At 38.1% G+C, this 15,307-nt stretch overlaps 1 protein-coding gene across 1 annotated transcript in view; it reads right to left on the bottom strand.

Moving 5' to 3' along the window:
* Positions 1–15,307, bottom strand: part of LOC111523483 (protoheme IX farnesyltransferase, mitochondrial) — a 139,796-nt gene that overhangs the window by 118,043 nt on the left and 6,446 nt on the right. Inside the window, exon 3 of the mRNA XM_023188096.2 lies at positions 14,123–14,444. Coding sequence (XP_023043864.1) covers positions 14,123–14,444 — 322 coding nt within the window. The remainder of the gene's footprint in view (positions 1–14,122; positions 14,445–15,307) is intronic.

Below are 15,307 nucleotides of genomic sequence, written 5' to 3'. Positions count from 1 at the left end.
ATTCTACAAATGGTGGCAAGCTAGATCGTTACACTTCTTTTCTCCATTGAGCTACTATTTTTTGAGCACCTATTATTTGCAAGGCACTGTGCTGGGCAATGGGAATGTAATAGTCAACAAGATAGATGTGGTCCCGGCCATCTTGGGGCTTTCACCCTGATAAAGATTCAGAAAAGTCAACAGGCATTAATTACAACACAAGGCGACAGTGATTCAGCAGGTGAGGAACTCTGAACATAGAAGGACCTCCAAACTCAGAAGGCTTCCCAAAAGTGATGTCAAAGTTGAAGACTGAAGGATAAAAAAGAGTTAACCTGGCAAACACGGAAGATGGTGAGGTATACATGTTTGAGACAGAGGCAACAGAGAGCACAAAATCCACAGGCTGAGAGAGCGCTCCAAATAGTTACTCTCTATCTACAGATAAAATATCACAGAGTAACTATGAACAAATATGCATCTCTGCATCCTTGTAAAAGCTCACTGATATGCAGCATTCTTCTTTTCTTTCTTAATTGTCAAGTTTACTATTCTTCCTTCTTATTTAATATATTTTTTAAAGTTACCGTAAATTTAAAACTTTATATGCGTTTTGGAAAGGTTTTCCAAAATAAACAGTTGAGCAAAAACTTGAGACAATCTTACAACATTCTTCTAAAATTCATTTATCTTAAGTGTTTCATTCCTTAATCTTAATAAGATTCTACAATGCTTTGCTTTGAAGTAAAAACCAAGCCCTTCATAAAACCCAAAATGATTAAGTACCCAGGCAAGTCTGACCTGCAGGTTGAGAGGCAATCATTTGCTTCCCTCGAGTGATTCAGATAACATTCTCTCCACCTAGTAGATAGAGGGAGATCTGCTTGGACTAGCAGAATCTAGAGGACCCCAGGTGTCAGGCTAAAAGTGCCATCCACTGAAGGGGACAAGGGGAGAACAGGCAGAGGAGAGAAAAAGCAAAAACAGGTAAGAATTCAGATAAACTAGGTTAGCTGTAAGTTGCAGAGGTCTCTCTTAATGGGAAATAAACATTCTTGTGAGTAATGGGAAGCAAGGCAGTGTGCTGAGAGTAAAGAAGAGCAAGGAGAGACAGTGTTGAATCAGTTCTATAGATTAGAAGAGTGTGTCTCAAAGTATGTTATGGGGACCATAAAAATATACAATTCTAGACCCTACCCCAGACCCAGAGTGAAGGAATTTATGGAGGTGATGGCTAAACATCTGCATTATAACAAGCATCTCAGAAGGCATATGAAGTTTGAGAACTCCTAGGAATAGTGAAGTTTTCTAGGTTGATAGTAGAATCTTGGATAAAGAAGAAAACTGAGCAAGAAGGCAAAACCCTCAACAATGATTGGAATGCAACAAGAAGTAAAAGAGAGGAAAGTTTATGGTGATTTTCAACTCCTTCAACATTCACTAACAGCTTTGCCACCTGGCTTGCTTTCTGGTTTGGCTGAAGTTCCATCATCCACCAACACTTTTGGTGTTGGTGGATGTACACTTGGGCTAGCTGGCTTTCCTCTGTTGTACAGTCCAGTACTGACTACATACAACCCAACCCAAACCAAGAGTCTCCAAATGTGTATTTGGTTATCAAGATGATAGGGAGAAACTGCTGCCAGATTAGTACACATCCACAACCGCTAATGGAAAAGTAAATGCCAAGCTGGCAAGTCAGTCTTCATTTAAATATCCTGCATTTGAAGCACATATATGTGGTGGTAGTCACAGAGCAGACTAAAGAATGGTATTTTATTTTTCTTTGGAAAAACTGTGTAGGGAAGAGGCAGGCAGTTTCATGTCCTCCTCCAAGAAGGGGATGTACTACATAATGAGAGAGCCCAGTGAGGGCTATCAGGACAGAGAAGTTGGCTACTGTCAGAGTTGACTAGGCTGAATTTAAGATATTTGGGCTTTTAAAATGATAGATGTAAGAATTATGCCTTACTTTAAAACCTCCCTTGCAGCTGGAGGTAGCCACATAGCACACTCCTGGCCAATGAGATATAATAAGTTCCTATGAAGAACTTTGCCTCCCAAATTAAGAGGCAAAGTCTTATAAGGAGGTTTCTGCCTTTCCACATTTCCCCCTCATTTCTTCTTTCTGCTCAGAATACAATACGATGATGAGGGTATGGAAGTCATCTTGTGGTCCTGAGGACAAAAACCACAAGCTAATGATAACAGACAAAGAAGGTACCAGGTATGTTGGCAACATCCTTAAGCACCAGCTCCAGACTCGGAACCTCAGAATCCTTGACACATGAAATAATAAACCCTTGCCGGGCGCGGTGGCTCAAGCCTGTAATCCCAGCACTTTGGGAGGCCGAGACGGGCGGATCACGAGGTCAGGAGATCGAGACCATCCTGGCTAACACGGTGAAACCCCGTCTCTACTAAAAATACAAAAAACTAGCCGGGCGAGGTGGCGGGCGCCTGTAGTCCCAGCTACTCCGGAGGCTGAGGCAGGAGAATGGCATAAACCCGGGAGGCGGAGCTTGCAGTGAGCTGAGATCCGGCCACTGCACTCCAGCTCGGGCGACAGAGCAAGACTCCGTCTCAAAAAAAAAAAAAAAAAAAAAAAAAGAAATAATAAACCCTTTACTTAAGTCATTTATTTTCAAATTTTCACTTATGTGATGTTGAATCAATTCTCAACTCATTTTTTTTCTTCTTCTTTAAAGTTCTCAATATATTTTGAGAGTGATTATCATTCTTACAAAATTTATCTTTACCTTCCCCTAGCATCTACCACATCTTATACTTACAATCAGTTTGATTAAAATCATATTGAACATAAGGCAATTAAATCCCATCTTAACAACTAAATCATCAGAAAACAGAGTAGCCTAGCTAAACTTTTTTATTTTTATTTTTTGTCTAAATTGGAACATTGGCTAAAGCATCTGTAGAGCCCCAGCCCCACAGAAACCAACTGAAATGATGGAATAAAAATGAAAATCGAAGAAAAATCTGCATCAGCAATAAATTAGGTAAAGACAGGATGCTAAAAACCTCAAGAAGCATTTGTTAAATAAAGGACAGATGAGACTAAATTGAAGACAGTTACTGAGGGCTGAGTCACTACATTCATTATTTAAATAGCAAAAGACTATACTACATAAATAGCTACTAATAAGGAATGGATAAATATGGGAAATAAATATGGGAAATCAAGGCTATTCTAACCATACTCATTATTCCTTCCTGGTGAGGAGCAAGGACAGAAGCCAGGGTGAGCCATGGCCAGACGAGCCCACTCAGAAAGCCCCTTTGTCACTACAGTGCAGGAGAGCTGAGAGGCGGCAACATCATAGCTAGAGGGACAGAAAGCAGTAGAGGGTCACGAAAAAATGAAAGCAGGGCCTCACCTTGACATAATTCTCACTGAGACAAGGGAGGACACTTTTCTGATGGCTTCACACAGTGTAGCAAGCCACCCACTGCCACCATACTTTGGCACACTGTGGTATTCTTCCAACTCAGCAGGCCACAGCACCAGAGAAGAGGCTGGACACAGACATACCATATGCAGAGAGGAGAAACAGACGACACTAAAAACCAGATTTGGGAAACAGGACATTGGCACTGTGGTTTCAGAAACATGGTTAAAAAAAAAACCTTTTGGAGAAAAAGTTCCCTCACTGCTTATGCCCTCCTTGTTTCCATCAGGCCACAGGACTGCTAAACCAGTAAACGTAAATTGATAGCCTTGGTTCCTCTCACTTAAAATGAGAGGGAACTCCAACAACAAGTGAAACTGTTAGGTGATGAATACAAACCCAACCCTGCATCCGTTCAATCGACACATAATGAGCACTTACTATGTGCCAGGCACTGCTGTAGGTATATAAGACAGAACAGTGCACACAGACAAAATGCCCCATCCCATGAAGCTTACCTCCATTTGGGGTGTAACTACTGTCTGGATAGTGTTGTCTTCTTTCCGGAATGGAGAAAGATAAAGAGAGGTAAAATGAATCAATGTGTGACTCATTAAAAAAGACTCTACAGTATAAAAGAAAAAAAAGTAGTATGGAAGAATAAGAGGCTGAATATATTTTTAAAAAGATGTACCATAGACCCACTAGACTATACACTCCTGAAGAGGAAGACCTATCAGGACACAGACTATGTCAGCCACCTGCACCTTATTCTGTTCACAACACTCAGAAGCGGATACTTGGAATATAATAGATGCTCAACAAACATCAGCTGAATGAACAGAAAAAGTAAATTTGTATACTCTAGAAAAAAGTAAAGCTCATGAAACAAAGTAGGTTAAGAAAAGTAGTACAAGAAACAAAAACTGCCGTAGCAGAATGTTAAAAGTCATGAGATGTAATAAAAAGTAGATGGCACAAAATCAAGTCAGCACTCTACATAACACATTTCAGAAGACCCTTCAGAATGAAGTAGAAAATTATAATGAAGAAAGCAAGTAGAGAAAGTACAACAAAGAGGTAATTACCAGAAAATGAAATAATTAGCATAAACATGAAAAAGGAGATAACTTGGTCATTATTTCACTGTATTCCTGAAAAACTCAAGAAATAATGAACTGAAAAAAAAGTTTAAATACTTCCAAAATCATTTATCAATACATGTACTGATCTATTTAAGTAAAACTATAAAACTCAAGAGGCATAAAAGAAGACTTGTATAAATGAAGCTGACGTAACTGTAAAGTTCTCAATTCATCCCCGAATAAACATTGAAATCCCAATTAAAATATTAGCAGAATTGAGGTATTTATTCCAGGGATATAGCTTCATAAATTCTTTGTGAATAGAACATTCAAACACTGGTTAATGATTTATTAAAAACTGGCAATATCTCTATCTTATACCACTGACCAAACTACATTTCTTATCAATAATAAATTTTATTATAAAATATAAAATCATAAAAATATAATATTAACAATGCAGATTAATACTGTATTTACAAAATCTTCATGTGGGAAAGCCTAAGCATGGTATAAAAACGAGAAACTCGTAAGAAAATAGCTTTGGTTACATCAAATTAACTTTTGCACATGAAAACAAAGATAAATGAAAACAAGACACAAACAACATAAGACATTTGTGACAGATATATATAATGAGATCAAATCTTTAATATATAAAGAATCCTTACAAACAATAAACAAAGACAAACACAGAAGAGAAGGCTGGGAGGCAAACAGGCCATTAACAAAGCAATACAAATCACCACTCAGCACATGACAAATATAAAACCTCATCAGAATTAAGTACAAAATTAAAAACTTAAGTGCTACTTTCATACACTGAATTGACAGAGTTATTCAGAAAAATACATTATTATCAAGCATTCATTGATGAAGATATCGTAAGGTGGCTAGCATGAATTGGTGCAACTTTTCTTGAGGGGAATCTGTTCATGAAAACTGAAAGCTTTAAAACCATGCATACCCTTTGACCTAACAAGGCCACTTATATACACTTATCCTAAGAAAATCATTATAGATTTAGCTTATTTATTATAGTACTATTTATAATAATAAGGATAATAAAATAAAAAACATCTAAAACAGGAGTAATAAATAAATACATTATGGTATAACTATGCAATGGCATGCTATATACCCATCAAAAATAAAGGTATACTTCCATACAGCTAACTTTGAGAAAAAAATACATAAAAGGATATATGTAAAATGATATTACAAGTCTTTATTTTTAATAACAAGAAGTAAGAGACTACTTAAATGTCCATTAATAAGGAAATGGTTCAATAAACTAAATACATCTATAGTATGGAATACTCTCAACCTTTAAAAAAAGAAGGCAGATTTAATTGTATTGATGAGGAAGTATGAGGAAGATATACCAAATAGTGAAGAAAGCAAATAACTAAACAAGACATGTAATATAACCCCATTTTTATAAATCAAACAAAATAGAAACTATCTATGCACTAATGGAATAATAACCTTTCTTGAACATTTACTGGATATGGCAGTGAATCATTTGCTTACGTTATTGCTTATAATCATCACAATAATCCTTTCTGGGAGGATTATCTCCATTTTACAGACAAGTAAAGCAAGGCTTAGAGACTTGAAAAAAAATGTGCCTGTAACCACAAAGCCAATAAATTGTAGACCAGAGATTCCAACCCAGCCAGTCTGACTCCAGAGGCTGTACTGCTAATATTAAAACACAGACTATGCACAGATAAAGGCTAAAAAACTGTATGCAAAAAACCTGGTTATTGGCTGGACATGGTAACTCACGCCTGTAATCCCAGCACTTTGGGAGGCTGAGGCAGGTGGATCACCTGAGGTCAGGAGTTTGAGACCAGCATGGCCAACATGGTGAAACTCCATCTCTACTAAAAATACAAAAATTAACTGGGCGTGGTGGCAGACACCTATAATCCCAGCTACTCAGGAGGCTGAGACAAGAGAATGGCCTGAACCTGGGAGGCGGAGGTTGCAGTGAGCCGAGATCACACCATTGCACTTTAGACTGGGTGACAAGCAAAACTTTTTCTCAAAAAAAAATAAAAACCCTGGTTATTGCATGGCCTGAAGGGACTTTCTGTATATTATGTGTTTGTGTTTTAAGAAGACGCTACTTTTAAATTTTAAAAGTCACTAAAATCAGGGTAAACATGTTGATACACAAAAAGACATAAGCAGAATACTAATTTTTTCAATCACAGAAGGCATTTACACTATGATCGTATATTTGTTTATAAAGCAAAAATACATGAGATGCATAGAAAAAATTCAGGGAAGAGAATGTACCAAAATATTCAAAATGGTTTTTATTTTGAGATAGTGAAATTATAGGAGGATTTCAATCTTTTCTTTTTGCTTATCTGTATTTTCTATTTTTTCTAAAAATACATACTTATTAGTCATATAATTAAAAATAATACTATAACATTTAGTAAGTATATCATTATTAAGGTACTTATTTCAAAAAATAAAGTTCAATAAATCATAGTAATTCACTCATTTCATACTGAGTGAATGCTAATAACCCCTTAATACAAATATTTAATAACTGAAGATTACAATAAGTTGACTTCTTAAACTATACAAGTGATCTAAAATGAATGTGTATCCTCCATTTCTCCTTTTCTCTTTTAATAAAAAACAGCATTCTAGGCTCTAGGAGAAAAAAATTTATAAATTGATAGACCATACTTCATATCAGTTCCACCAACAGCATAATCTATTGGTTCCAATAAATAATCTATTTCAGTGTTCTGGTCTCAAAAAACGTGTTGCAGCGTTTCAGCACAGATGTTACTCTGGAAAAAAGTTCTGCTTTTTACTGACCTATATTAAGTATAAACTCAGTTGAGTCACCAAAGCCTCTTATGATCCTAATCCAAATAAAATTTCTTTACCCCAGTGTGGTCCATGCAATGAACTCCAAAAACATATTGTAAATAGCTCAGTTGGCAAGAGAAACTCAAGGGAGACATATTATTCCTTCTTTATAATCTCAGTCTTACTTCCCTTCATTTAAAAAAAAAAAAAAAGTCTTTAAATGGCATTAGCACCAGAAAACGTTTGGCTCATATCCTGGCCTAAATGCCAAGGCATCAGGCTGCTGCTACCCTCTATCCCACAGATGAAATATGAGTACTATATGGCCCTTCACTTATTCTACAGTTAATTATCCTCTGTATATTACAGCTATAAACAAAAGAAGGCAAAGAAAGAAAGGCTAGTTCTATGAAAGTGATCGCTGACTCCCAGATATTTGTGCCTGGGCTATCATTAGCTATAAATGAATTGTGCGAGATGTTAAGAGTCCAAAAGAAATCAATTGACAGATATCAGGTATTTTCTTAAATAAAAAATCCTGCTGACTCCAAGACACACGTGACTTCTAGTAATAAACTAAATAGAGAGGTAAAAGGTCAGATAAGAGGGTAGGGGTCACTCAAAGGGTGCTGCTTCTTTAAATGGAACAACCAGAAGGAAATGACTTTAATTCAATTAGTTCATCCAGAAACCTGGGGCGTGGAATATATAAAATAATACAAGGGAAATTTACTGCCCTGGGACTTTCCCATCTGTGTGTGTAGGTGAGGCTGCTCCCCTTTTCTGTGGTGCATCCGTCTTGCTTTGCATGCCTCTCTTGTGTGGTCCAGATTTTGCCCAGTTGGCTTTTCCTGCTGCCAGCGGTAGCGACCGGCTCCGCTGGCTCTCACTAGGTGAGTTCTCTCCACATTCAGTCAGACCACTCGGTCTGGGACTGGTACTCGCTGCCTGCGTAACACCTACTTCGCTTTCTCGAAGTGTGGTCTAGGACCACCTGCATCAGAATCATCTGGTGTCCTCATCAGACATGCAGATCTCTGGGTCCCGTCCCAGCCCTAGGGGATCTGAATCAGTGGAAACAGTGGCCAGGAATCACTGTTTTAAGAAGCCCACCATGAGGGTACATCACCATGCTGACATTTGGAAGCCAATGAGTTGATGTACATTATACATCACAGTATATACTATTAGATAATTAATTTATTAATTTCTTGAGATTTCAGATAGTATGTTTTAGATATCAAACCCTGCATCTGGAATGACAATTCAGATTTATAACCATATAAGCTACATAAAGGAGAAATAATACAACAATAGCCAGTATGAAGGAAAGGAAGATGTGGCCAAGAAAAAAGTTGATCTTAAACAAGTTATCCTATTTTCCTGTGTTCCTAATGAAACAAGCATTATGATAATAAACTTAAAATTATTTTCAAATGAATTATTTAAAGCAGCTCATTTAAGACTCTAAGAAGACACAGCAATCATTATTCTCTGATTTAGCAACCAGCCAACACTGACTTCCTAACTGGCAAATAAAATACTCTCACCGGCCAGGCTTCTCGGGAGACCTCCAGCATTTGACATCCAGTCCAGATCACTTCCCTTTATGAACTGGTTCTAGTCTTTTGGCTTCTGTGACAGGGTCTTTTCCGGTCTTCCTCCCTCTGACCATTTATTTCCTTGTTGGGTCCACTATATACCTTATCCAATCCTTAAAAGGGGATATGCTCCAAAGTTGCGGTGACCATCAGCATGGTCACTCCACACACTGATCCTTGGTAACACCATTTACTACCATGACCTCACTGCCAGCTCCATGCTGAAGACCCCTAGTTCTTCCAGCCTAATGTTCTCTATGAGCTCTTGCCTTTCACAGCCCACTGCCCCACTGGATATGCCAGTAGCAACTCAAATTCCACTTGTCCAAAATTGAACTTATCATGTTTTCTTTAAATATTTTCTTTCTTCCATATTTACACTCTTAAGTCTCAACACCACCATTCATCTAGTTTTTCATTCTAAAACCCTGTAATCGTGTCTAGAGCAGGGGCGGCAAATCCAAAGGCCAATGGGGGTAGCCAGGTATTAAATTTATGTTTTAAGAAATATGTGTATAGTTATTGACATGTACTAGGCACTTGCATGTCATTTGCAAATGTTAACTCACTTATTACTCAGAACAACCCTATGAAGGAAGTACTATTGTTATCCCTAGTTTACAGATGGGTAAACTGAGGCCGATGAGATTCTACAACTTGCACAAGGTCAGTCAGCTAGCCAAAGCCAGGATTTGAATGCAGGGAATCTTCACTCCAGAAGACGGCTCACTATGCTCTCTCTCAGAGAGTAGGATAGAGTCTAGAATAATAAACGACAAAAGGGCCCACGAAGCTGGAAAATACCTGCTTCACCTCAAGGTATTCAAACTCTCTGCAGCTCCATGCTCCCAGCTCTTATTTTATGTCTCCTTAGCAATCCACTTCATCAAGCTAAGGTCCTACTCATTCAATTCCCTTAATGTTTCTCTCTATATATCTATCTTTCTCTCTCTCTCCCTTGTTCTCTTTCCCCACCACAGCCTCAGTTCAGGCCCAAGTTGTTTCTCAGTTCACCACCACTATTTGTCTGCCATCATTCTTGCCTCTCACTAGTCTGTGCTCTCCGATAGAAGGTCAGCAAACTTTTTCTATAAAGGCCAGATAGTAAACATTTCAGGCTTCCCAGGCCACAAGGTTTCTGTTGCAATTAACTCTGTCACTGCGGCATGATATATGCTCAGAACAAGTGGGCGTGGTTGTGTCCCAATAAAACTTTCATCTACAAAAACAGGTGATCCTCGCTCTATAGTACTACCCACAGCAGTTTTCTTAATCAAGCCTATGCCTTCCACTGAAATATAATCCAGATGGTTTCAAAGCATTAGAGAATATGCAAAAATATAAAAGCATCAGAAGAAAACATGAGTGAATGTTTTTGTAACCACAGGGTGATGAAATCATTCTAAGCATGAAAAAAACAGATACATAAAAGTCAAAAATCTCCATGGGGCAAAATAAAACAAAACAAAACAACAAAATACCACAAAAAAAGAAAAGGACAAAATGAGAAAAAATATTTGTAATGAATATGATGTATAAAATGCTAATTTTCTTTATTTACAAAGAATTCTAAAAAGTCAATAAGGAATGACCAAGGATATAAGAGCTAAATAACAGAAGAAAAAACACAAATGATCAAAGTACAAAAAAGATGCTAAACCTTACCAAAATGGAAATAATGAAAACTCACACAAAATCTTTTTCAATGATCAAACTGGCAAAACTGGTAAAGACTGCTTATGCAGGAGTGGACTCTACAGAGAAAGTCTAATTCCCAAATGCTGGCCGGGTGCAGTGGCTCATGCCTGTAATCCCAGCACTTTGGGAGGCCGAGGCGGGCAGATCACAAGGTCAGGAGATCGAGACCATCCTGGCTAACACGGTGGAACCCCGTCTCTACTAAAAATACAAAAAATTAGCCAGGTGTGGTGGCAGGCGCCTGTGGTCCCAGCTACTCGGGAGGCTGAGGCAGAAGAATCATTTGAACCTGGGAGGCAGAGGTTGCAGTGAGCCGAGATCATGCCACTGGACTCCAGCCTGGGTGACAGAGGGAGACTCCACCTCAAAAAAAAAGAAAGTCTAATTGCCAAATGCTGTTGAGGGGAAGGGTAAATTATACTATGTTTTTAGAAACAAATTTGTTGTTCCACCAAAGATTTAAATGTTCAAAGCTAGCTATTACATTTCTAAATACTGATCCTAAAGGCAGACTCACATGAGTATACAAAGACATACATAAAAGTTAATAACAGAATTGCTCTTAACAGTAAAAAACCTGAAAATATCACAAATGTTTACCTGCAGAAGACTAGTTAATAATGGCAGATCCATACAATGGAATAGTATGCAGTGAATACTGTGAGTGAAAACTATACGTCATAAGAAAATGGTAAGTTGCAAAACTGTGTGTGTGTGTATATATAAATATATATAAAATGATCCTATTTCTGTAGAAGAAAATTTACAACCATAGCTCTATCTGCATATGTATCTATATAGAGAAGGCGACATTTCACACAGGGGTTTTTATCTAGAATGGTGGGAAAGGATACTTTCTCAGTTTAAAATATATGCTTCTGTATTATTTGAATTCTTTTTTATAATAAGCCTATACTAATTTAATAGAAATTTTAAAATACTTAAAAGGTAAATAAGACAAAACATAAAGTCATCATATCCCTCCAAAGAAGCTTCCAGGACTTCCCATGGCTATGATCTAACTCTTTAGCCTGATACACATGCCAATATAACAACATGGCCACTGCCTAACTCTTCAATCTTAATAAACACCTCTCCTATATGATACTCAGGTCATACTATGCTACTCATAGTCACCCTGCAGCTTTTTTAATGTGCCAGGATAACTCAGACTTCTTTGCTTTTGCAAAGACTCTTTCCTCTACTTAAAATTCTCCTCCTCATCTTCCCTGCCGAGTAAATATTCATTCACCTCAAGTCCCTCCACAGGCAAAAACAACCTTAGGGGAAATATAATACACATTAAGCAGACAATCAAATGTTTACCTATACTTATTTGGAAATTTGTAGTGTCTCCCATGTGTCGAGCGTGCTGTTGGATGCTTTCTATGCATTAACTATCTAATTCTTAAATGATCTATTATTATTCCTACTTTACAGATGTGGAAATCATCTCAATAAAGTTAAGGAACTGCCCAAAGTCTCACCGGCTAGTAAATGTGAGAGCCAAGATCTGAACTCAAGTGTGCTTATCAATTCTGAGTTTTGAGAAGGGAGACTGGGACCAAGAGCCAAATTAACAAAGGCCCTGAAAGGATCTGACTGGATATAAGACAGGCAGACCAGTTTCCCATGGAGGTGGGGGAACAAGTATGGTGGGGTGGAAGGATTGGCCTAAATGGTAGGGTGGAGGGACAGGGAAAAGGGAAAAAAGGTTGACTCTGAGGAACAGTTTGATCAATTCAGGTTACAGTGTTCCTTTAACACTAAGCAGGGTTGAAACAGAAGATAGCATGGAGAAACTATAGACTCATATAAGCTAGGAAAATCGAAAGCAATATTTTGGGAAAGTTAGTTCAGTTCGGCAACCCTGGGCTGCATGAACTGCAGGGTAAGCGGGGCAGAGAACAAAAGAAAAGAACAGGGAGGAGCTGCTGCAAAAACCAACAGCCTCCCGTGTTTCTAACCTAAACTGGGATGGCAGCTTCAGAAATGAGGATGGGAAAGCAAATCTTATAGGCCTTACGAAAGATTCTGTTGGTGACAGAAATTAGATTAAAGATGAAGGGGACAGCAGAGAGCAAAAAGTGAAGGCGACTGTAAGGTTTCCCCTCTGAAGGAAGTGAAGAATGCTGTAACTGACAGAAATGGGACGATAAGAGACAAGAGCTAATCTGCCGGGTGGACGTGCTAAGTGATGGCACACACAAAGAAGCTCCTGCTTTTGACAGGCCACATCTGATGCCTATGGGCTGAGAGGCCTCTTTTCTGGGGTGGCATCCTTATAAGCATAACTTATCTATAGTCATTCTTAACATGTCAGCAGCATGACACTCAGGCCACTTGTGTAAATGACAAAAGAGAATTTCTTTAGAAACATGCTGATTCCTTGCTTAGTGACCATAAACCACTGAGACATGTTTTCAAGGTTATCACACAGAATTCATCTCACTGTCTTAGAGTTACATTACATAAGTCTTACTAAGACGTTTTAGCTCCTTCACCAAACCCCCTTGTCTATTCATCATTTCTTCAAAAACAGCTTTCTTTAAGTAAGGCTGGTCCCTAAGGAGAGAAGTTGTCTAGTTGCCTGCTTTTGCCCTGGATTTCAGGCTCAAGTCTCTTTAAAAAAAAAAAAATCACCCTTTCCCTGATCCTTCTCTGCTGTCACAAGCCTCCCTGTCTCATCTTTTCATCTGACTCCAATATTATTTACCACTTTCTCACTTTCTGTCCTCAAAGAGGCCTGGCTTACTCTTACTATTCACACATTATATTCAGTCTCTTTATTCTCATTTAAGAGGAATAAACCACATTTCCCCCAAGTTGCAGCATGACCCAGAACATACCTTCTAAACAAAGTTAGCCCAGAATAAGCTAAGTCAAAGTTTGGCTATATGATGGGATAATAATGATGCTCTACCTGACTTACAGGGTGATTGTAACAACCAAATAACTTAATTATGGTAATACAATTTGGCATAGGATGCTAGAATTAGGTTAAAAAACAAAATCTGGTTCAAATCTCCTTTCAGGAAAAATGCACCCTGCATCCCCACAGACCTGTGACAACCCCAGAGGCTCTACAAGAAGCAAAACACAGAAGTGAACCAGGAGACTCAGTAGCCACTGTGGATTCATATCAAGTCCAGCAGTGCAATTCTTCCCATTCCAGAACTCAAGTCAACAAAACTTATTATCTTATGCATCTTTACAGTAGGGGTAAAAACACTAAAGACAAGGAAATAAGCAGGATAAACATTCAACTTTAATTGCAAAGGAAAGGGTGACTATTTTTAGTACAATACTTACAATGCAAAACTATTTACAATTCTGTGTAAATAGAATGCAGAAATTTAATTTCAAATCCCTGTTAAATTGAAGAGACGAAAAATACTAAGACAGGACCTGCAGTTCCAAATTATTCTTTTTGGGTGGTAAATAAAATGAGCTTTTTGTTTAACTAAAAATAAAGTTTCAAATAAGTAAGTATATCAGAAAAACAAAGTACCTGTGAGTTTGATTTTGGATAGTCGAGCCAAAATTCCTGGCAAATCATACACTTGTAGCTTCATCTCTTTCCACCGCTTTTCCTCTTTTGTCTCTTTCAGTACATCTATTGAGTCTTCAATTACTGAGGCTGGCTCTAGTTCTATCAATTCCTTTTCATTTGGCTTTCTGGACAAAGATAGGCTGGGTGGTGAAAGAGGTCTCATCTCATACATTTCTGCTTTGGCTTGACCTGAAGATGTTTTTTCAAGGAAAGGAGATGCTACTGGTTCTGGCTTGGGTTTTACTTGCTGGTTGTGGCTTCTGTTCAGCTGTGTGACATACTAAACAAAAAAGCACAAGTTACTATAAAACCAAGGCCCCAAAAGCTCTCAAATGGTTGTTTAGCAATCTCTTTAATCAGTTCAGCTTTTACATTATTTGAAAGCTTTTCCCACAGCTTTAGTATCTGTTAATTCAGCATGTATTTATAGAGCGCTATATGGAAACCACTATACTAAGAGATAGGGAGAATAAAATTTAGGCCTCAGTAATGGTTTTCAATTTCTGTAGTTTAGAAAAGCATAGAAATATACTTGAAAGAAAAATACATTTTTCCTTGAAAGAAAAATACATTTACTTGTCATCCATCTCCTCTAGAATTTGCCCTGGAGGCTTAACATTCCAAATACAATAAAAAAGTTTTCAATAATTAACAGCCCAATAATCCTCGGCACAGTGGCTCATGACTGTAGTCCAAGGATCCTTGAGCCCAGGAGTATGAGACCAGACTGAGCAACACAGGAAATGTCTCTACAAAAACAAAAAAAAATTAGTGGGTCATGGTGGCATATGCCCACAGTCCCAGCCACTTGGGAGGCTGAGGCAGAAGGATTGTTTGAGTCTAGGAGATTGAGCTGTGATGGTACCACTGTACTCCAGCCTGAACGACACAGTGAGACCTCGTCTCACACACAAAAAAGATAAGAGCCCAAGTCAACCTGTTGACTTTCCATGTTCTCAGGCAAACAGTATAGGGAGGGGCTCAGTGGTAGGGCATAATCCAGGGCTGAATGATTTTATAGCAGGGCAGGATGAAGACAGAACATGGGCTGCAGAGTCAGATAGTCTCTACCACTTACTAGCAAAATTAATAAGTACTACTACTATTTGTGAAGTACTTTACAGTTTTATATAATATATATCT

This window comes from Piliocolobus tephrosceles, chromosome 16 (genome assembly GCF_002776525.5).
Source record: "Piliocolobus tephrosceles isolate RC106 chromosome 16, ASM277652v3, whole genome shotgun sequence".
Taxonomy (NCBI): domain Eukaryota; kingdom Metazoa; phylum Chordata; class Mammalia; order Primates; family Cercopithecidae; genus Piliocolobus; species Piliocolobus tephrosceles.
Note: the sequence above shows the minus strand (reverse complement) of the source record. Positions and strands in the feature narration are given on the sequence as shown.